At 36.3% G+C, this 22333-nt stretch overlaps 1 protein-coding gene across 5 annotated transcripts; it reads left to right on the top strand.

Annotated features, from left to right (window-relative positions):
* Nucleotides 1-570: 570 nt before the first annotated feature.
* On the top strand, nucleotides 571-22118 carry slf2 (SMC5-SMC6 complex localization factor 2). 5 transcript variants are annotated; one of them, XM_051126424.1, is made up of 22 exons: nucleotides 571-659; nucleotides 1288-1329; nucleotides 1497-1583; nucleotides 2062-2465; nucleotides 4323-4529; nucleotides 4616-4649; nucleotides 4749-5716; nucleotides 5823-5902; nucleotides 7754-7864; nucleotides 8145-8312; nucleotides 10341-10443; nucleotides 11056-11143; nucleotides 11226-11367; nucleotides 11497-11596; nucleotides 11745-11921; nucleotides 13020-13114; nucleotides 13259-13346; nucleotides 13548-13655; nucleotides 13776-13853; nucleotides 15713-15799; nucleotides 15900-15968; nucleotides 20602-22118. In XM_051126424.1, exons 3-22 carry the CDS (start codon nucleotides 1547-1549, stop codon nucleotides 21400-21402), a joined length of 3945 nt encoding a protein of 1314 aa, XP_050982381.1. In that variant the 5' UTR covers nucleotides 571-659; nucleotides 1288-1329; nucleotides 1497-1546; the 3' UTR covers nucleotides 21403-22118. The 5 variants fall into 5 exon arrangements, with proteins under 5 accessions (XP_050982381.1, XP_050982380.1, XP_050982379.1 ...); XM_051126427.1 differs by lacking the exon at nucleotides 571-659 and adding an exon at nucleotides 666-683; XM_051126426.1 differs by lacking the exon at nucleotides 571-659 and adding an exon at nucleotides 761-1211.
* Nucleotides 22119-22333: the final 215 nt, after the last annotated feature.

The following is a 22333-nucleotide window of genomic DNA, read 5'->3' as shown; positions in this document are numbered from 1 at the left end:
CAGACTTATGCATTTAGTTATCAGCTGTCACTCATCTCCCAAAAATCATAACAATATAATGATATTAAAATGCATAGTTTTTTAATCAAGCTTTTTAGTTTTAATTGTGATATAATGCAATGCAATATGATGACTGAGATGCTTTCATATGTAAGGCTTTACGGAGTTAACACAGAACACTTGTTTTTGTTTTCATGTTTATACTGCCAGTGTGATTGCAAAAGGTGTATGACTTCAGGCATAATCACATCTCTTGTGTAGGCATGTTGAACACTAGATATAACACTTTCTCGCAGCTAACATGCAAAATTGTCCTTGCATAACCACCACTTTTCTTAAAAGCGTATGTAAAACACCGAATTTAATGAACAAATAAATAAATAAACCACCAATTAAACGGTAATTAAAAAGCTTCTATTGGTATTTTGGGGACATTTAGGAATTTAAGAATTTAAATTAATATGTTTTATTTTTCCTCCTGCAATAACGGTAACTCCGCTGACTCTGCGTGTTTTGATTTTGGCGCACAATCTAAATGCCTCTAGTGGCCGTTTCCGTGAACTACATCATTCGCTCCTCCCACCTACAGATGGCGGCTCCCCACAAGCACGACAGCGCTTTCATCATGGAGTGTATCAAATAAATATCTACAATGGCTGGTACGCATCGCCTATCATTTTGTTGTAAGGTTTATCCATCAGTTTGTTACTCTTTTTCAGAACTAAACGGACGCGTAACGTATATGGCAGAGTCACCGCTACTCACGCGCTTTGACAGCTAACGTAGACGATTTCAGTTTACTAGTGTACTTGCCAAAATTACTTACGCTGTGTATACATAACATTTTGTCCGAATTGATCAAGTATTTGATGTTTTGTAAAGTTAGTGTTTTGATTGGAGAAGTTGTTTTCGTTTGTTTGTTTGTACGTTAGTCGGTAAAGCCTCGTGCTTTACGAGCATCATTTTATGATATGCAGCGTCTTCCGATTGACGGTCGCCTTTTCTGTGTAAATGATTGTTTATTGATTTGTCATTAAACATCAAACACTAAAGGGAAAACAGTCTATTTCGATGACTTGAACTGTTGTTTCCCGTAGTTTCGTTTTTCCAAGACTGGCATATTAGCTGTCCTGTTCCCGCCCATACACATTTCAGTTACAAAGTACAAATAGTGAAAGTCAACACAAAATAATGAGAGGGATGCGCAGGAAGTAGGTACTTCCTTTTCTCCATTTCATTTTCCAGGACCAACTGCTAAGCTTTTCTCCATTGTTTTTCTTTTTACAGACACACGCCCACCTGATAGAAAAGTGGAAGCATGTAGCACAGGTCTGTTGAATGTAATCCATTACTGTCACTTATTTCTTTAGAGATACTGTAATATGTGGTGTGTATTGTAATGGCACAGACTTCACAAAACAGGATTTGGTTATCTAAACAAATGGTAGTTTTGCATGTGAGTTCACTTGTTTTAACTCACGTCTCACTTTGTACAGATCACTCGGAAGACTTTTAAAGACACCTATCTGTGTTTCATCAGTATAAAATGTCAAGTATCCTCAAGCAGCACTTCACCTCCATGGGTGAGATATGTGGTATATACTGTACAGGGATGCTTGGTGTGTTGGGCCGCTGTTGAACTGCTTGTGGGCTTTACTGCGGTATGGCACAATGGTAATATTGGATACACACTGGCTTGCATATTTTCTCCTCCTGTTATTTTAAGGCTGGAATACACTGACAAATAAAAGCAATATGTATTCTAAAATCATATTTTCTGCAAAATCAGTCAACTCCGACAGCCTTGAATCTGCAGCTTTCGGCAACTATCCACAACGGGATCAAAACCTGTACATAAGTCGTCTAGTATATTCCAGCCAACTGATGTCAGTGCTCTTTCATATTTGCATGTCAGTCTGATTTGTGCCTGCTAACAGTCTTAATAAACACGCACTAACATTTAATACAGGTTCGCAAGGTGCTTCAGCTGCCATGATGTTTTTTAGAGGTTGCTTTTGCACTTCTTTTCTGAATGTTTGACCGTGTTTTCTGTATTTTTAGTGAACGAATTCATTCCACTTGGTGCTCCACGGCGTGACGGTGTAGATGGCACACCACATCCTGTGTCAGGAAGTCTACGTCTTAAACCTTGTGAGAAGACTTCAAAACCTTTGATCTCGCTGCCTAAATTGACCCCGCCCACCAAACATCCTGAGCTGGAGCAGAGGGACAAGTCCACTTCGGCTGCACTCAAATCCTCCAACAAGAGACCAGAACAGGATAGTATTCCGGAACGCAAAACTGTTGTGAGAAAACTTCAACCAAGTAATGGAAACATTAACCCCAGGAAGAATGGCTCTGTCAATCCCATGGTTAAAAAGGACATCTTGCGGAGAACAAGTTCTTACAACAGAGACAGAGAAATTTCTTATGCTCTCAGTAAGGAGTTGAATGAAAACTTGAGGGTAAATGCAACTATTAATTTCTTATTATTAGTTATTCACATTTCTAACAATTTTGTAATGCAGGTATTCCCAAAGTTTTTGTCAGCCAAATCTAATTGGATACTCTGACGAATTGGACCTTATGTGAAGTTAATATTTCAATAATTTAACAACACATTTGCATTTCACCAATTCTCTGATGTTAGTTAATGGACACATGACGTCTTGTTTTTATCGTAAAATTATTTAATTTTATTTTCTTTATTGCTTAATTAGCTTTTCATAAACTCATGAACACACTGCAATTCCCTCATGAACCACATAAAACAAAATACAGTTGAAGTCAAAAGTTTACATACACCTTGCAGAATCAGAAAATTTTTATTTTACCAAAATAAGAGGGATCGTACAAACTGCATGTTATTTTTTAATTAGTACTGACTTGAATAAAATGTGTCACGTAAAAGACATTTACATATAGTCCACAAGAGAAAATAATAGTTGAGCTTATAAAAATGCCCCCGTTCGAAAGTTTACATACACTTGATTCTTAAAGAAGTCCACTTCCAAAACAAAGATTCATATATAATGTACTCACCCCATTGTCATCCAGGATGTTCATGTCTTTCTTTCTTCAGTCGTAAAGAAATTATCTTTTTTGAGGAAAACATTTCAGCATTTTTCTTCATATAATGGACTGCTATGGTGCCCCGATTTTGAACTTCCAAAATGCAATTTATATGCGGCTTCAAACGATCCCAAATGCGGTTGTAAACGATCTCAGCCGAGGAAGAAGGGTCTTAATAACGATCGGTTATTTTCATCAACAAAATACAGTTTAAATACTTTTTATTCTCAAACGCTCACCTTGCTCTTGTTGAACTCTGTGTATTCTGGCTCAAGACAGTTAGGGTATGTCGAAAAACTCGTATTTTCTCCCTCAACTTCAAAAATAATTGAACATGCAAATAATAAACAGCCTTAACAAAAAAAGGTAAAACAGCGATATAGGATGGTTTTGAAGTTAAGGGAGAACATGAGATGGGAGTTTTTCGACATACCCTGTCATGAACTGGAAAAAAACTGTTTAGGCAGAGTGAGACAAGATGAGCATTTGATATTAAAAAGTATACAAATTGTATTATTTTTATGAAAATAACTGATCGTTACGCTAAATAAGACTTCTTTCTCGGCTGGGATCGTTTACAACTGCATTTGGGATCATTTGAAGCCACATTTAAACTGCATTTTGGAAGTTCAAAATTGGGGCACCATAGAGGTCCATTATATGAAGGAAAATGCTGAAATGTTTTCCTCAAAAAACATAATTTCTTTACGACTAAAGAAAGAAAGACATAAAAATCTTGGATGACAATGAGGTGAGTACATTATATGTGAATCTTTGTTTTGGAAGTGGACTTCTCCTTTAAAACTGCGTTGTTACCTGAATGATCCACAGCTGTGTTTTTTGTTTAGTGATAGTTGTTCATGAGTCCCTTGTTTGTCCTGAACAATTAAACTGCCTGCTGTTCTTCAGAAAAGTCCTTTAGGTCCCACAAATTCTTTGGTTTTTCAGCATTTTTGTATATTTGAATGCTTTCCAGCAATGACTGTATGATTTTGAGATCCATCTTTTCACACTGAGTACAACTGAGGGACTCATACGCAACTAATACGCAACTAATACAGATGGTTCAAACACTCACCGATGCTCAATGATATTAGAAAATTATTATTTTTTCCTGAAATTAATTACTCCAAAAATGTGGGAACCCTGTCGATTTGATTTAGTTGCAAAAGTAATAATTGTTATAGCTTGTGCTTGGGATCTGCTTATTTAACTTCATGACCATTAATCCACTGATGTTCTGTGTACAGATTGGAGGAGGTTTATTTCAGCCAAAAGCTGTGAAGGACCGGAGACATTCTCTTCCTCATACATCTCACCCTGAGAGCAGTAGTTCCTGCTTATCCCAGCAGAGACCCAAAGCATCAGTTAACACAGGGGAGCACGATCAGAAAAAAGATAGACTGGAGAATAGAAACCACAAAACCTCCCATTGTAGCAACATGCCTTTACAGAAGGTACAGTTCAAGCTCTACATATTTATTGAATAATTTTATGCATGATGTGCCACCTTTTTCAAATGTCTGTACATATTGTCTTACAGGAATCAAGCACCACTCACCACAAGACTAGTCCAGGTAAGAATTATCACCTTTTGCTGTATTGCTGATACTGATGAGCTTTTAAAACGAAGCTGTTTCTCTTTTTATATCGCATACCACTTTTTTTGCCAACAGAGGGCAGGGTATCTCTATCTGCAAAGAGAAAAAGGGATGGAAGTATGGAGAGTGAGAAGGAAATGAAACGACCATGTGCTGATTTCCAACCCACTTCCAGCGCTTCCATTATAAACTCGCCTACAAAGTTCGTCAAACGTATTTTTGTGAATTCCAGCAATGACTCTGTGATAACTATAAAGGACAAACTGTCCCCTAAAATGCTTCCTGCCGCACCAAACAGCAACAACCCGAGACCTCTGCCTTCCTTCTCCAGTCAGCTTTTTAAACCATCTGAGGACTCAAATATGGGGAGTGACAGACCTCACTCATTTCAACCCACGAAATCACCCACTTCAGAGCCTAAAGATGCTCTGGTGGCACGTGCCAACAAAAATCCCAAAGCTCCACCCAGCCAGCCGCATTTGCGCAAAGTCTCTCCGAAGTCGAGCACAACGTTCGACAGCATCGAGACACACTTTACGCCAGACTCCTGCTTACCGTTGCCCAAAACTCATAACAAAAAATCAAATGCTGAGACTTGCACACTAACAAGCCCCTCTTCCAACCATAAGGAGAGTGTTAAAAGTCGCTCGTCCCCTCATCATCCTGATCTGAGATCTCCCAGCTTTGCAGAACAAGCCAGTTCATGTAAGATGGAAGAGGATGAAAGAACGCAGTTGAAAGTGGAGCAGTCACGCAGCCCCAAGGCTATCATGCCTGACCCAGCTGTGTCGGTGAAAGTAGAAGGATCAAGAGAACAGAAGTACTGCCCCCAGTGGAAAGATCCCTTAGATATTGAGTTGGGAGACGACTCCGGCGATGAGCTGAGAGAGCACTGCAATATCAGCCTGAGCAGCAGCAGCAGTGGTCATGAAGATGAGCCACTGCCATCTCTGGAGAAGCTGATGAGTCGGAGAGACCACGTGCCCGTTACTCCCGAAAAAGATGCTTTCTCAGAGCCCAACACACCGATCTCAAAAACAGTAGTAAGTTTAAGGATGTTAAAAAAAAATGTCATTAATCACTCTTTGACATGTCTGATTTTCACAAACACCTATGTTTCTTTCCTTATTTTTAAATTATTTGTACTAGCCAGAGGCAGTGAAAACCAAAGCCGTTAGTTATAAAAATACACTGGAGCAGATGCTGCAAGAGAAGGAACAATATCAGAGGTTGGTCTCAAAATCCGATTTGTTTTTCCCTCTAACTTCATTCCCAGCGTGTCTTATTTTGTGCTTGGCAGCCCTCAGATTGCTGTAGTGCTTTGGATATCAATAACTCAGAGGTCAGAAATCTCAGTGTTGACAGCTTTTATTAGTGGTGTATACTAAAGGCAAGCATTGCTATTAATAGAATAATTAGCCTACCTAAAAATGAAAATTGTCATCATTTAGTCAAACTCATGTTGTTCCAAGCCCACAACACAGATTAAGTTTTTTTTTAATGTAATCTGAGAGATTTCTGTCCCTCGTTTGAAAGTCCAGACCTAAATGTTGACACTCATAGAGATTGTAGATGTAATTCATGTGAATCGAGTAGTTGAAATTCATGTGAATCGAGTAGTCATCTAAGTCTGTAGAGTCAAGACTGCTTTATATTATGAACAGATTTAATTTAGACATTTAAACATCTATAAACTGATCAAAGCAAATCAAATATGGTAAACAGAAGTGCAGTCGTACTTGACTGATGCATGAGAACAAACCTCATTGCTTCCTGCACATCAAACAAGGGCGCTTGAGCATCCGTTTACTGTATGATGACAGAATTTTCAATTTTGAGCAAGCTGTTCCTTTCAGTCAGCCTTTACATTGATTTAGGCTGTCAACTGATTAAAAATTAACTAATTAATCGCACATTTTTTCTGAAATTAATCATGGTTAATCCCACCCAATAATGCTCTTTTATTGCATTAATTTCACATTCAAAGTTTACTTAATACAATCTTCACGTAAACCTATTATTTATCTGTGCCCTTCAGCAAGTAGGAAATATACAGAAATTGAATAAAGTTATCAAACACTAAATAGTAAATTAAATACAGATAAATCCTTAAAGCTACAAAAGTTATTGATTTGCTTTTTTTCTGTCATTCTTTGATTAATAGACATCACAGCAGCTGGGTTATTAGCTTATTTGGCTGCTATTACTTTAAGAGCTGCCACTGCTGAACGTGATGCTGATCTAATGTGCATGCTTATAGTTTCATTACCACTTTAAAATGAAATGACACAGGCTACAGCGCGTGTCGCCGCATTTGTGTGTGCAATTTGAAGAGCACGTACTATGAGCACAATATAATGGCTGACAGGACAGGTAAATTTGTTTTTACTGACATATGGCCTGACAGCATATCCTCTGACCGCAGTTTACTATTGTTCTACTGAAGCTGCTTCGTCATCTATACCATTTCTGCACTCATTTGACTAGCGCCTGTGGCGAGGTGGAGTGCATGTCTGAATAGTCTCCCGTTTGTTTTATAGCAAATGGGAGACTATTATTATATTGCTACAGAAGCAGCAGTTGCGAATGGGGTAGCCTACCCTAGCCCCACCTCTGCATTAAATATCTTTAACTCTGTTAAACTGGAAAGACTTAGGTGGACTTTTTTTAACTTTAAACAGTAAGCAACTGGCCAGACACACTGGAATAGTGGTTCTCAACCTTTCGAACTCCAAGGCCCTCTTGCGTCTGAGACAATATTTAAAGGCCAATATTTGAAGCCTTGTACCTGTGCTTGAGAAATGCTGCCATAGAACCTGTAGTAATGTGCTGAAAAACATCCAGCTGCAGTACAATGCAATACACTTAGCATATTAATGCCAGGCATTCAGGCTGACAGTAACACTTTGGGTGTTTAAAATTGACAGATTGTTGTTTATTCCAACTGTCAGTCTCACAGACTGTGATTATGCCATGGCAGAATTTGTTGAGACAGCGCATGCTGCATTTAGCCTGCGGTCTCAGCCTGATAAATGTCTAATAATTACTTGACACGGTTTGTTTTTCATTTGACTACATAGGTCAAAAGAGTTGGAGAGACAGTTACTTGAGTCATGTGAAGAGGATCTACTGAATTTAGATGAGGATGAGAACAGTGAAAGTAAAGAGGAAGACATCTCACTTGAGCAAAGGTATTTTGTCCATACTGTATAGCTGGCTTTATTTGCACCATTTGTTTTTTTAAAATACAATCTTTAGTAATAACTGTCTGCATCAGTTCAAACTATATTAAAGCCTTTTGATGTTTAAAAGTAGATCAAGACAGTTCATTTAAATAAAATTGTTTGGAGTTTGAATATACAGTATGTACCTGAATATAGTTTGAATATATATGCTACTTCTTTTTATGTAGAATATTGTCAGCCTCTTGAAAATTTGTTAAACTGACTTTTTTTTTTGTTTAATTTGTAGAGAATTTTTGCAAAGGTTCTCGGTCGCCTCATGTGCCATCAGGGACATCCACCCAGGAGAGGAAGTGTTCATGCCTGCTAGGTTTGGTCGGCTCTTCAACCACCAGACGTTGGACCTGAGAAAGATTAGTGTGACCCCACACAACAGATCACAACAAATCCTCTTTCAGTAAGGCTGCCAGCACTCTGTTTGCGAACATAAGCAAAAACTGAAAGCAAGAGAAAACTGAAAATGACTTATGATACCATTTCAAAGGTGTTAAAAATTATGTCAAGTGTCAAACCTCCGGTTTCACAGACAAGCCTTAAGCCTAGTCCTAGACTGAAATGTAAGTCTGAGCTGTTTCAGCTGAAAGAAACTTGCACTGACTGATCTTAAAATATATCAGTGCCTTTGTTTTGTCTCAAGATGCACACCAATGTTTGTTGCAAGTAATGTTTTTTTCTAAGCTGGTTTATAAAAATTACTTAAATGTCCTAATTGAACTATGGCCTAATTCTGGCTTGGGCTATGTTCCCACTGCGAGCCTTAGTGCTTAGTTCAGGTTTTTTTTTGTCAGATCTGTTTTTATATGTATATATATATATATATATACTACCGTTCAAAAGTTTGGGGTCAGTACATTTTTATTGTTTTTTTTTTTTTTTTTTTTTTTTTTTAAATTAATACTTTTATTCACCAAGGATATATTAAGTTAATAATTAAAAGTTTATTAAAAGTTAATAATAAATAATTTACATTGTTACAAAATATTTATATTTTGAATAAACACTGTACTTTTTAAACTTGTTATTCATGAAAGAATCCTGAAAAAAAAAAAAAAATCACAGGTTCCAAAAAATATTTGGCAGCACAACTGTTGATATTATCCAACATTGATCATTCTAATAATAAATCCGCATATTAGAATGATTTCTGAAGGATCATGTGACACTTAAGACTGGAGTAACAGCTAATAAAAATTCAGCTTTTCATCAAAGGAATAAATTCTCTTTTAAAGTATGTTAAAATAAAAAACATTATTTTATATTGTAAAAACATTTTGCAATATTACTGTTTTTTTTCTATATTTTTAATCAAATAAATGCAGCCTTGATGAGCATAAGAGACTTCTTTAAAGACTATTACAAGTCTTACTGACCCCAAACTTTTGAACGGTAGTGTGTATATATATATATATATATATATATATATATATATATATTTATTTATTTATATATATATATAACTGTTCACTTTGTTGCTTTAAATGTGGCCAAAATCAGATTTCCAGTGTGAACAGATCAAGTTCTGAACTGACCCGCATGCGCAAAAGAATGGTACAAACAGGGTTTCTAGGTTTTTACAACAAAATCCGCCCAACTGCTTCTCAAAACTAGTCCATAACTAGCCCAACCATGTTCAGGGGGGTAAATATCACGTTAATGGGGTTGCGTCAACCCACAAAGTTGGAAAACAACCCACGGCAATAGTTGGGGAAAAAAGTACACTTGCGAAGCACGCTGTCATACGGAAGTAAACACGGAGGACATAAAACAAGCAATTATGCGATTATTTGTAGTTTGATCTGCTGCAGAAGCCAGCGAAATTTGTGCACAGGCAATAAGAAAAATAAAGACAAGGATGTGACAAAAGACAGCAGAGTTTTGAAACTTTTATGATACAAACCCTCAGGTTTTGCTTGTGTATGGAGTTGTCACTGTAATACTTGCGAGCTCTGACACATCACACTTCCACTGTTTACCTTTTGCAACCTGTTTTGATAACATTGGGCAGTATCTAAAATCTTTGAAGTGTCTGCTGACACTTGCGGTCACATTGCAAAACATCTGACCTCTATCGGATTTAATACCACATATGGAAGTGGCACAAATCGGAATTGAAAAGATCAGGTTCTGTGTGGTTTGTGGTCTTCACACTGTCATGACAAAATCAGATCTGAGTCACGTATGAGCAAAAAGACAAGAACAGATTTGTGCCACATTTGCCTGCAGTTTGAACGTAGTCTTAGTCTAAGCCCTCTCTGTGAAAGCAGGCCAAAAGGTGCTGATTTTTGAAATGTGGAAAATGAACGAATAGATTTTACTTCTCAAAGGATGAGTAATATAGTAGATGCATCAGTGATTATTTCTGTTATGTTATTAGTATTCTTTATTGCACTTTGCAATATGAACGTTCTGTTTTCTTCCTCTACAGGGCCCGTACTGAGCTTGTGCTGTCTCTGATCAGTGCTGGCTTGTTGAGGAAAGCCTACTTTTCTTTCCCTTGTCAGCCTGAGGTTACACGTTGGCTTTTCCAGGTAAACCCACCCTGTTTCCTCATATTTTCTGTCCTAAAAAACACTTTGTGCTTAGTCAATAACACATGGATGTACTTTTCAGTGGGCCAAAAATATTTGGACAATTAATCTACATTTGAATGAAATATATGGTTGTTATCCAATGCAATGCTCTTTTTCTGGCCATTGTATGTTTTGTCTCATGTTACCTAAATTGCTGTTTTTGATCTGTTGATCAGTTTTTATGAGTGAGTAATAGTTTTAGGTAATAGATGTATTTTCAACATTTCTTTTGTATTGTTATATAGTTGTATGGCAGTTTTAGGCTTGCTATTCATATGATATTTTTCTGACACACCATCTTATATTCTCTCATGGGAAATGTCTCATGTACCCTTGGGACATTACGTTTAAACCTGTCAAAACTTATACATTACAGTTTGGTTATGTTGCTGAGAGCTTATGCTTGTAGCACTCCAACATGCATACAACTTTGCAGACTCAACTCATATGGTCCAATAGCCAAAATTATTCAATACATTTTCCATAATTAATTACAACCGTCACTTTAACACAGTCCACAATTATCTGCCTGAAATGTATGTACCGCTAACAACTATAATGCTTTTTCAGATGATGTCAGTTCACCCAAACCCCATTATTTCCTCACACATCATGCAGTCCTTGCAAACCATTGCTCTGTCTGCTGCTCAACACATAGGTATGCTTGAAAGACCTCATAATGCCAAATATGCTGTTCCTGTACAACTGATAAAGCACTAAAATTGACTGTTGTGTTATAGTTGAACGCCAGGGCCAGAGTTTTAAAGTGTGGGTACCCTCTGTACGGGACATCACCCTGGTTTTCCTGAACATGGGGGCGTCATTTATCAGTCTGTTCCCTCTAGAGGCTCTGCAACCCCCTTTTACTGAGGGAGACCTTTTGTGAGTTTTTTTTACTTTTCAGTCTGCAACATTATATTTCTGTGCTAGTCATATTTTTCATCTTTCAGCATATTTTCATAAGCCATGATTATACCAACAGCTTATGAATGCATATGTATGTGTTGGCAGAGAGAGCTTTCAGCCGGAAGAAGCCAGCCAAGAACGAGTGATATCTGACATGAAAGACAATGCCAATTTACCAGTACATAATTTGGAGAGTGTTCTCAAGGTAAGATAAATGTTTCAGGAATGTGTTTAGCATGTTTGAGTTGTAGGTCATTACTGATTTGTGTAATGATAAATTAGCTTTAAATGTATTTTAAAGTTTCAGTCTGTGTGTCTGAATTTTTTTTTATTATAATTTTTTATTTGTTCAGTACCTCTCCCTGTGTACTGCATTGTGTTCGAGAGCATACACTGATGAGGAGCTGCTGTTGCTTCTGACAGTGGTGTGTAGAATTGGACTGGAGATTCATTTTCAGCTGCTACCAACTGGACACTTTAGCCTCCTGCTTCAGAATCTGCTTAAAAACATCGCACACTGGGATGAACAGGTCAGAAAGAGTGTGTTTAATAATCATATTACCCAAAAATGAACATTCTGTCATCGTTTACTCACCCTCATGACATTTTTTTGGAGCCCAAAATTCTGTATTATTAAATAATGAAAAAAGTGAGTGCATTCTTCTTTGGTGGAAAGTTAAAACATTTTTTTTTTTTTTTAGGTGGACTACCCATTGAGTACACTGCCATTCAAGTTTCTTATGCTCATCAAGGCTGCTTTTATTTGATCAAAAATTAAATATTGTGAAATTTTATTAGGATGTAATAACATTTTTCTATTTTAATCTACATTAAAATCTAATTTATTCCTGTGATCAAAGCTGATTTTTCAGCATCATTACTCCAGTATTTAGTGTCACATGATGCTTTAGAAATCATTCTAATATGCTGATTTATTATCAGTGCTAGAAACAGTTGTGCTGCTTAATATTTTTTGGAACTTTTTTTTTTTTTTTTTTTTTTTTTTTTTTGATACTTTTTTCAGGAGTCTTCTATGAATAAGAAGTTAAAAAAGAACAGCATTTGTTTAAAATAGAAATCATTTAATTCTAACAATATACAGTACGGTTCAAAAGTTTGGGTTTGGTACATTTTTATTCTTTCTTTTATCAAGCAAGGATGTGTTAAATTGATAAAAAGTCATATCAAAGACGTATTGTTAGAATATATTTATATTTTGAATAAATGCTGTTCTTTTTAAGAAAAAAGTATCACAGGTTCCAAAAAAATATTGGCCAGCACAACTGTTGCCAACATTGATGATAAATCAGCATATTAATGATTTTTGAAGGATCTTGTGACACCAAAGACTGGAGTAATGGCTGATGAAATTTCAGCATTGCATCACATGAATAAATTATGTTTTGAAGTATGTTACAATAGAAACCATTATTTTATATTTGAATAACATTTCGCAATAGTTTTTTTCTGTATTTTTGATCAAATAAATGCAGCCTTTGTGAGCATAAGACAGTTCTTTAAATAACATTACAAGTCTTACTTATCCCAAACTTTTGAATGGCAGTGTATTAGTTTGTCATTTTCTCACATTCATCACCAATTACTCTTTTTTTTTTTTCTATGTGTAGATATCTAAAACTTGTCAGATCCTGACTGATTTGTCAGAAGATCATCATAACCTCAGGAGACTTGTTTATCTTCTGCCAGATAGTAGTCGTGGAAAGTAAGTGAAAAACTGTAATGCAATATACATATCTTTTCTTCTTGTTGACTTCTTAATGTAGACCATAAAGATAAGCAGGTGAATCAACATTTTTTTTTCTTTTAAGTGCTTACTGCAATTATTCTTCTGCTGTTTCTTCAACAGGCAATTAAAACGACACCTGAGTGTGTCTATCATCTCAAAGCTTTTGAATCACACCTGCACTTACATACCCTCAGGGACAGATTTTAAGGTGAGAATAATCCATGGAATATTAACTGCTTTTTAATGTCCAACTCTTGCTTTATGGTTTGTGATGAGTGCAATTATGCAGGTGTATCATCCTCTGACTCCACTTGGGAAACCAAGCTGTTGTCAAACCACTTTCATATTTGAAAATATGTACTGTATGAAGATTAAAAATTCACTTTTGTTTCTATCGCTATTTTTCCAGCTCTCTGAGCTGAAACGTTTCCTACCTCAAATGCGTCCTTCGTCCCTGCTGAAAGCCCTCAGGTCTGCAGGGAGAGCAGAAGATTGTGATGCCACTTTAGACCAACAAGTAAGCAGAAAGTCATTTGAGGGCTGAGAGCTATTGGATCATTACATTTTTAATATCCAAGAGTGATACAGCAAACCACGTAGAGTTTAATAAGCTGATAAATGATCTTCTTACATACAGGCATATTACCTCTGCTACAGCCTTTTGACTTTGACAAATGAAGCCTCCAATTTTGAGTTTCTACCCTCAGCTCAAAGAGTAAGTGTCCGGCTTTTGTTTTTTTTTATAGTGTTGTGTAGTAAAGGAGGAAATCTGCACAATTTGATTACATTTCAAGGAGTTACAATCCAGTGTCAAAACAGTTCTCAATGTATCTCAATTTTCGTTGTTTTTATGTTTAGTCTGACACATGCTTTTATTGAGTTATTAATGATAGACTTAGAAATCAGGTTTTTGTGGATCGATCCAGAGGAATCGAGATGTTCTCTGAATAGATTTTACAGTGCAGTCATAAAGGGACAGTGTTAATGAATCAGTCACAGAAAGACCCTGTCAGTGGACACAGACCCACTCTGTCTTCTGGTACCACTCTCACCCTCAGGGACCAATTATGAACATAACTAATTTCACTGACTCAAGAGAAAGCAGTACTTGTGTGAATTGAAGTGAGGGATGATTTTACTGAAAAGAAGTGTGATGTTTAGGAGGGGTTCAGTTTAATATGCATATTTTTTAGCATTGCTGATTTCATCTTGAATATCAATTTTCATGAGAAGAACCATAATTTTAACAAAACAGCAGGGTTCCCACGGATCCTTCAAATCCTTGAAAGTTTATGAATCTGAAAAAAAAATCCAAAGCCCTGGAAAGCTTTTGAAAATAAACATGTATAGATACAGGTCCTTGAAAATGCTTGAATTTATTTTGTGCAAGAAGTTTTCTGGAAAAATTCCATTTTATTCCCTCCGGTCCGCTAATTTCGCCAACGCTTTGTGGCCTGTGCATACTAGCTTGCTTGATTTACGTTATGTGCATTTACTGTTACATTAAGTGTTTTTCATGCGAGGTACTTTTATGTTGTACGTTGCCATGATGTTCATGCACGCACTAAACTACTACAATGGTAACTCAACGTTTCACAGACACACTGTGAAAAAATAGGCTGAAACCGCTGAAACGTTATGCCTGGAAAATGCAAGTTTCAAGATATTTGGCTCATCAAAGACAATTACAAAGAATGGCTTGCTAGAGATCCAAAGGACCATCACTTGGCTAGGTGTGGAGCCAAATATTCTTCAGTTTTATGCAAAACAGAAATATGACAAATGCAATATTAGATCTCTGTCATATGGCCAAAAATAAATGTAAAAAAAAAAAAAGATTTTTGCACAGTTGTGTTTGACACATGAAAACTGTAACAATATATCTTACAAGGTAACACACTTGAAATGTGTCCCCACATTAAGTCGTTAAATTTGAGGATACTGGACCTGGAAAGTCTTTGAAAGGTCCCTGAATTTGAAGTTAACCAAGGTGTGGTAACAGTCACTATTGCTAATTAGGTTTAAAATGTTTAAAAATAAATTATAGTAAACATTGTCAATAATAATATTAAGGTTGTTTTCACTACATGAGTGAAAGGAAAAATTATATATAATAATTTTGGTTTATAAATGCACTAATATTATTAAACGAGTTATGGCCATTATGGCAAACCCAACAAGACTTGTGAGGTCTTGTATCTTCCCAAAGGGGCTTATTTTGTGATAATGACTTGACGAGCTGTCCATTATCTCACTTATTACACAACTGCTTGCCATATAAATAATATATAATGAATAAATATATTATAATAAATAATTCTATAAAAAAAGAGACATTTTTACAATTCTGAATTGTGACTAAAACAAATCTTTGCATCGATTTTTGAACCTTGCTGCTTTAAATCCCAAGTGCACAACAAAAGCTTACTGTGACAGCTCTAATTTATTCCCTCAATATTGTATGAATAAAGCAAGGCACATCTGACTGTGCCTTAGTCTTTGTCTTGTCAGTATTGTTTTATATCACAATTGTTTTTCTTAATTAGACTAACTTGAGCCCTCTTTCACTGCCAGAACGATCTGCGGAGTCTTTCTTCTCAGCTGGAGAAGCACATTAAGTGTGACATAAGGGAGAGCGAGAAAATGCTGTACAGGAGCAAGGTGAAGAGCAGCTTCGTTCTGTTCTTTGAGAATCCCTTATTCTGCTGATATCAAAGGGATCCAGATTTTTAGTGACAGTGTGTTTGTTTTTCTTCTGTAGGTGAAAGACTTCGTGGCAAGGATATACACCAAGTGGCAGGTGCTTCTCACACGAACGAGGCCTCAGGAGGTAATGTGAATGAATATAGTCAAATGAACAATACAAGAATACTGCTAACTGATGGTGATAAAAGCTATTGTTTTTTTGGCTGGTGGTAAAGGCTAAAATTTGTTTATAAGTGTTTTTGGAATTTAAACAGGAATGTTCATAAACTACAGTATCTGTGTTTCCATTACCCTTCAAATTGCGCAAATTGAAAATATACCCAATAGAAACACCTCAATTTGGCAAAAACTCACATATATCGCAAAAAAAGTTACGGTCACATGAGGTAGTTTTTTAGGCAATTCAAAAAAGGAACATTTAGCAAAACTGCAATGGAAACTTTTTTTTTTCTTTCTCATTTACAGCTCACTTGGCTCTTAAGTTACATGAACATTCTTTAATGTACTCAGGGCTCTATGTTTACTTTTCTTTTCTTCAAGTGCTCCTAACTTAAATTTAGGAACACAGTCAAAATTTTAGGAGCACCTTCTAATCAATAATCAAACAATCTGATAAAAAATTAGCCTTCCCATTATGAGGTGATATTTGACTGGAGTGATTTACATGGGGAATTTTATTTTTTACCTTTGTAATGGCATTTTTCTAACTTTATTAAAAGTATGTCATCTTTTATGTCAAATTTTTAAAAATGTTTTTTTAAGCTTTTTAAAATTTCTAATCAAAACAACAGAATAAGAATAAGTTACCAATCAGTTTTAACAAAATTAATTTGTACTACAGAGGAAGCACAGAAGAATACGAAAGTGGCTTGTAGATGTATTTTCATGTTTAATAAGGCTCAGAGGTGGCATGAGTGCAATCAAATTCATAAATTCATGTTGAGATTAATGGTTTAAATATTACATTTTGAGTACAGAAATATTAAATGATTTACATAACTGAAAAGATACTTTAAAAATGAAACTAAAGTCACTTAACAACTTGTTTATTTAACTGTTGTATTAAATCAATATCTCATTTATAAGTTCCCTTAAAAATCATTAAAAGCGGTCACTCATCTTAGATCATCGCAAACTCACAAAGTGCCATTATAATCAACAAAGCTCTAATCAATCAATCTCTTATTTATACTCTCTCTACACTTTGTTTATGAGTGGATTTGTGAGATATGTCTGAGATAGATTACTTGTTGCAAAAACACGTAGAAACCTTTGAAGCTCCCTTCAGCGCAAACACAAATATGCTGACCAGGTCACAGATAGTACTCCTAAATGTTTTTTCATAGTCGCACGCAGTAATTTTCAGTCGCAAATGCGACAAAAATGGTCGCACTGTAGAGCCCTGGTACTATAACCTCCAAGAAACACCTCATACGTTGCTGCTGACAAGTATAAGGGCCTTTCCTTGCTATTAATGCTTGAAAAACCCCTTATTTACACTGCCCACGTCTGCAGCGCATCACGGCCACTCTAGTCAGTGCTTGTATTTATACCAGCTGCGCCCCAGAAGCAGCTCTCCGCACTGCTTTACTAAAGATACGTCTACATCTCTTTCGATTAAAAATAATGGCTGGTGCGGTGGCTGCGATTATACATAAACCTACCAACATCGGTTTTTAATGACATATCACGAGAGGAAACAAAAAAAAGTTTTGCTCGCATAACATTAATTAATGGATACACCGTCAATTTGCAATATTTTTTTTTTTTTTTACATTTATAAAATATCTCAAATGTTTTGCACATGTGTAATGGAAATACACATAGTGTATCTGCAGCTAAAGGAAAGCGTTGTGATTGAAAGCTCACAGGTAGAGTCAGGAAGAAGAATTAGTGGTGGTGTTGTCATTGTGTCTTTTTTTTAAACAGTCATACATTCCAAAGAAAAGTTAAATGATTTGTTGGTTTTCCCTAACCTGATCAGGTCATTTTTATGTAACACAAAAGGAGGTCTTTGAAGAATTTTCCAGTCACCCTTTGATCTTAAAGGGGACGCCAGATGCAAAATTCACTTTTACATGGTGTTTGCATATTAATTTCAAAGCAGTGTGTGGACACAACCACCCTACAATAATAAAAATCCATTCACTCCTGTTTTCTTAATCCCTGAAAAACCTAAACAGTCTCAATTATCAAGCCGTTTTGATTTTATGAGTATGATGTCATACTGCTCAAGACCTGCCCACAACCACTGTCAGACTGTCCCGTATTAGCATATTTTCCCCCTTCTGCCAGTTGTGTGCGGTCTGCCATTTTCTCGAGCAGCTGGAGCGACAACAATGATTTGTAAGCAATGCAGGTGTTTTGTAGTTGGATTTAAAAGTGAATATAAAACTCTTAATTGTCTCCCATCATCAGAGCCACTGAGGATGCAGTTGATTAGTTTTAGTAATACACAAAACACGGAATAGAGGGGTGGAGTGAGTAGTAGCTCATTATCATTTAAAGAGACATGCACCGAAACGGCTTCCTGTGAGCAGAGCTGTTTTTGACAAGGTAAAAAGGGTGCTGTTTTACAAGACCGTTGAAGAATTTTAAACAAAGTAATCTGCAGACATTTCATGAAGACCCTAAATAAACATACCAACTTGTGGAAACTGGGCATCTGATGTCCCCTTTGCCAAAAAAGATTTTAAAAGTACCATAACAGTATAAAAATGGTCCATATGACTTACCTGTTGAAAAAAACAGCATATGCTGGTTAGGTATTTTGAAGCATGGCAGCTGGTTTAAGCTGGTCATTAGTTGATCATGAGCTGGTCCTGAGCAAGAGCTAGTTGCTTAGGACCAGCACATGACCAGCTAAGGACCAACTAAGGACCAGCTCAAACCAGTTGTCATGCTTCAGAACATACCTAACCAGCATATGCTGTTTTTTTCAGCAGGGTTTTGCTCTATTTTCTGAGTTTAATGATATGATACCTTTGTGTTTTCTTAGTTATTTGTTGAAAATCTTGACATGTTTAATGAATCAGATGATCAGAAACCATTCTGTGATTTGTTCATTGCATCTTGATTTGTTGCTACATCTCTCACAAATATTAGCTAGAGCTAATGTGAAGATTTTCAGTGAAACTCATCCACAATCTATTGTATGACTTCAAAGGATGTGTTTGACTATTTCATTTGCATCTTTTACGGTGTATTGTGCAAGATACTTTACTCTGAAATCAAAGCACTTTTTAAAACGTTAAAAGTTAAACTTGTGTCTAGGTCATGCATTTTTCATTCCACCTTGCTTCTCGCTTTTTAAAGGGGTCATCAGATGCCCATTTTCCACGAGTTGATATGATTCTTTAGGGCAGTGGTTTTCAACTCCTGCGAGCACCCCCAACAATGCACATTTTGTAGGTCTCTCATATCTGACACACCCATTTCAGATCTTGCTGTCTCTACTAACGAGCTGATGAGTTGAATCAGGTGTGATGGATGAGGGAGACATAGAAAGCATGTAGTGTTAGGGGTGCTTGCAGGACCGGTTTGAAAACCACTGCTTTAGGGTCTTAAATAGGTATGCACAATATTGGATTTTTGCCAATATTTTTTCTCATTTTGGCCGATGCAGATACCGATATATTTCCTTTTGTTAGGATATTCTTCTTCTTCTTTTAAGAAGAATATATTAGAATTAAATAAACAATAATGCAGTTCTTTTATAAGTAAACTGAGTAAATGTGACCCTGGACCACAAAACCATTCTTAAATAGCACGGATATATTTGTAGCAATAGCCAAAAATACATTGTATGGGTCAAAATTATAGATTTTTCTTTTATGCCAAAAATCATTAGGATATTAGGATTAGGTAAAGATCATGTTCCATGAAGATATTTTGCAAACTTCCTTCCGTAAATATATCAAAACTTAATTTTTGATTAGTAATATGCATTGCTAAGAACTTCATTTGGACAACTTTAAAGGTGATTTTTTTTTCCTCCAGTATTTAGATTTTTTGCCAGATTTGGCAAAATGTTGTCCTATCCCAACAAGCCATACATCAATGGATAGCTTATTTATTCAGCTTTCACATGACATATAAATCTCAATTTCACAAAATTGACCCTTACGACTGGTTTTGTGATCCAGGGTCATAAATGACAACTGCTTTATTCATTATTACATCCAACAACAAAACACCTCAGTCGCTTAGGAGACATTCTTGTCTACTCCTGCTCCGGTGTCGAAACAATGGTGGACTGTTTATAGCTCACTCGGGGTGGGTCTGTGCTAAAACACCAGTGACAGTCAACAGATATGGGAGGAGCCTGTGCAAAACTACGTCACTCTGCCAAGAATCTGTGAATGGCTTGATCTGAGAAAGTGGTTATGATTTATGGGAATTAAAAAAAAAAAAAAGCACTGGGTGGGTTTTTATGCTTATTGGGTAGTTGTGTACATACTGCCACATTATCACATTACAGTTCAAACAGTTCAAACACCATATAAAAATGAATTTTGCATCCGATGACCCCTTTAATCGCAGAAACATATTCTGTGTGAATGGCCTTTGGAATATGTACTACTTTTGTCATACTGTGAAATCTCCCTAATTCTCCTTTTGTGTTCCATGAAGGAAAGAAAGTCATACAGGTTTGAAACACATGATTAGTAAATGAGTGAATGATAAGAGTGACTAAAAGAGTGCATTTTCATTATTGTGTAAACTATGCATCACAAGGCCTCTTGTGTAATTTACAGGGGAAGCTGTATGATTACTGGAAGCCCCCACCAGAGGATGAGTTGCCCAGCAGTCCTCAGGACCAGTCCTGCATCAAATCACAAGACACTTCCGAGAGTGCAGAAGAAACTCAGACTGCAGACTGGAGCGGTGCAGAGTCAGATGAAGATGCTGAGAGCAAAGAGGAAGAAGAGAACTCGCCCAAAGAGTGTGAGGAATCTCAACCTCTGGAGGGCGATGTGAAGATCGAACAAGATGATGAAGATTGTGTGGAAGACCTCAGTGATGCAGAGGAGAAAAATGATGAACCAAAGCAGCAGCAAATGGAGCTAGAGGATGATAGAAAGTATGAACCAATATCCGACGAAGAGCTGTTTGGAAGTCAGGAAGACTTGGAGCGTGAGGTGAAGATCGAACAAAGTTATGAAAATTGTGTGGAGGACATCAGTGATGCAGAGGAGAAAAATGATGAGCCAAAGCAACAGATGAGAGAGCTACCTGATGATAGAAAGTTTGAACCAATATCTGATGAAGAGCTGTTTGAAAATCAGGAAGACTCCGAGTGTGAGGATGAAAATGATCTCACGGAAAGACAGGAGAAGCTAGTGGATGATAGAAAGTTTGAACCAATATCCGACGACGAGCTGTTTGAAAGTCATGAAGAATTAGAGTGTGAAGATGATGATGATCTCATGAACAGAGAGGAGGAGCTTCTAAAAGATGAAGAGCCTCATGAAGAAAACAGAAAGCACATACCTGAGATGTTAGAGGAGCTTGAGGACTTGTTAGAGAAAGATAAAGAGCTGTTAGCGATGAAATAGGAAATGAAGAAAGAGTTTTGAGTCTGAGAAAGAATACAAACATTCTCAGGTCATTTTGAGAGATTTTTACATCGCACCTTTGTTGCCATCCTTGCATATTATGTGAGGTTTTGGAGTCTTTCAGTAACACACGTCATGCATGTAACTGTTTACATCTTGTTTATAATATATATTGTGTGTGTGTGTGTGTTCTGCATTTACCAGTTGTCCTTAATTTGTTTTTACAAGATGCTTCTTTTTTAAGATGTAAGATGTCTTATTAAATGTTTGGCCTCCGTTTTTCTGAAACATATTTTTATGTACATACGTTTCATTAGTAATAACTTGTAATGTCTATGTTGTTAATGTGCACACTGGTAGTTTTCAGGATCTACTCTTTATGCTGCTGTCTAATCTATTCCATTTATTTTTTTACTTTGCCAAAAATCTGGGGCATCTTTATCCAGAAAAATATTACTATAACAGCACAAGCAAGGGCTTAAATAATAGTCATCTTTTTCTGTAGGTTCCAAGGATGTTTAAGCATCTCAGTAGGTTTTGAGTACAGAGTGAATATAGTGTATTTTTATTATTATTTAGTTGTTAGCCATCCGGTCTTCCTTGAAAAAGACAGTGATGTTTGTCATAAGGAATATTTAAAAACTGATTTCTGTATTTCTTAAAAAAGAGAGAGCGATAAAATCCTTTGGTTATTTTTATGAAAATAAACACTTGTTCTGATAAAAAAAGATCTGTGTGTGTGTTTCCACTCATACTCCAGACCAGCCTGGTCTTACAAGTGTTTACATCATAGTCTTGCACTGTTCATCTCTTCCAAATGGTGGTGGTAATAGAGCAATATGTATGATGATTATTATTATTTTTTAAAGTGCCTTTTACATGAATATTTAGAAATGTGTATTTCGTACTAAGCATTAGCCTGTTCCTCTTC

This window comes from Labeo rohita, chromosome 13, assembly GCF_022985175.1.
Source record: "Labeo rohita strain BAU-BD-2019 chromosome 13, IGBB_LRoh.1.0, whole genome shotgun sequence".
In the NCBI taxonomy this organism is placed as follows: Eukaryota; Metazoa; Chordata; class Actinopteri; order Cypriniformes; family Cyprinidae; genus Labeo; species Labeo rohita.
Note: the sequence above shows the minus strand (reverse complement) of the source record. Positions and strands in the feature narration are given on the sequence as shown.

Bases quoted from the DNA above. Each gene is read 5' to 3' on its own strand.
- slf2 (XM_051126422.1), top strand. From the start codon at position 653: ATGGCTGGTACGCATCGCCTATCATTTTGTT. The intron at 684-1,287 runs GTAAGGTTTATC...TTCTTTTTACAG, and splicing joins GCATCGCCTATCATTTTGTT to ACACACGCCCACCTGATAGA. The intron at 2,466-4,322 runs GTAAATGCAACT...TTCTGTGTACAG, and splicing joins AGTTGAATGAAAACTTGAGG to ATTGGAGGAGGTTTATTTCA.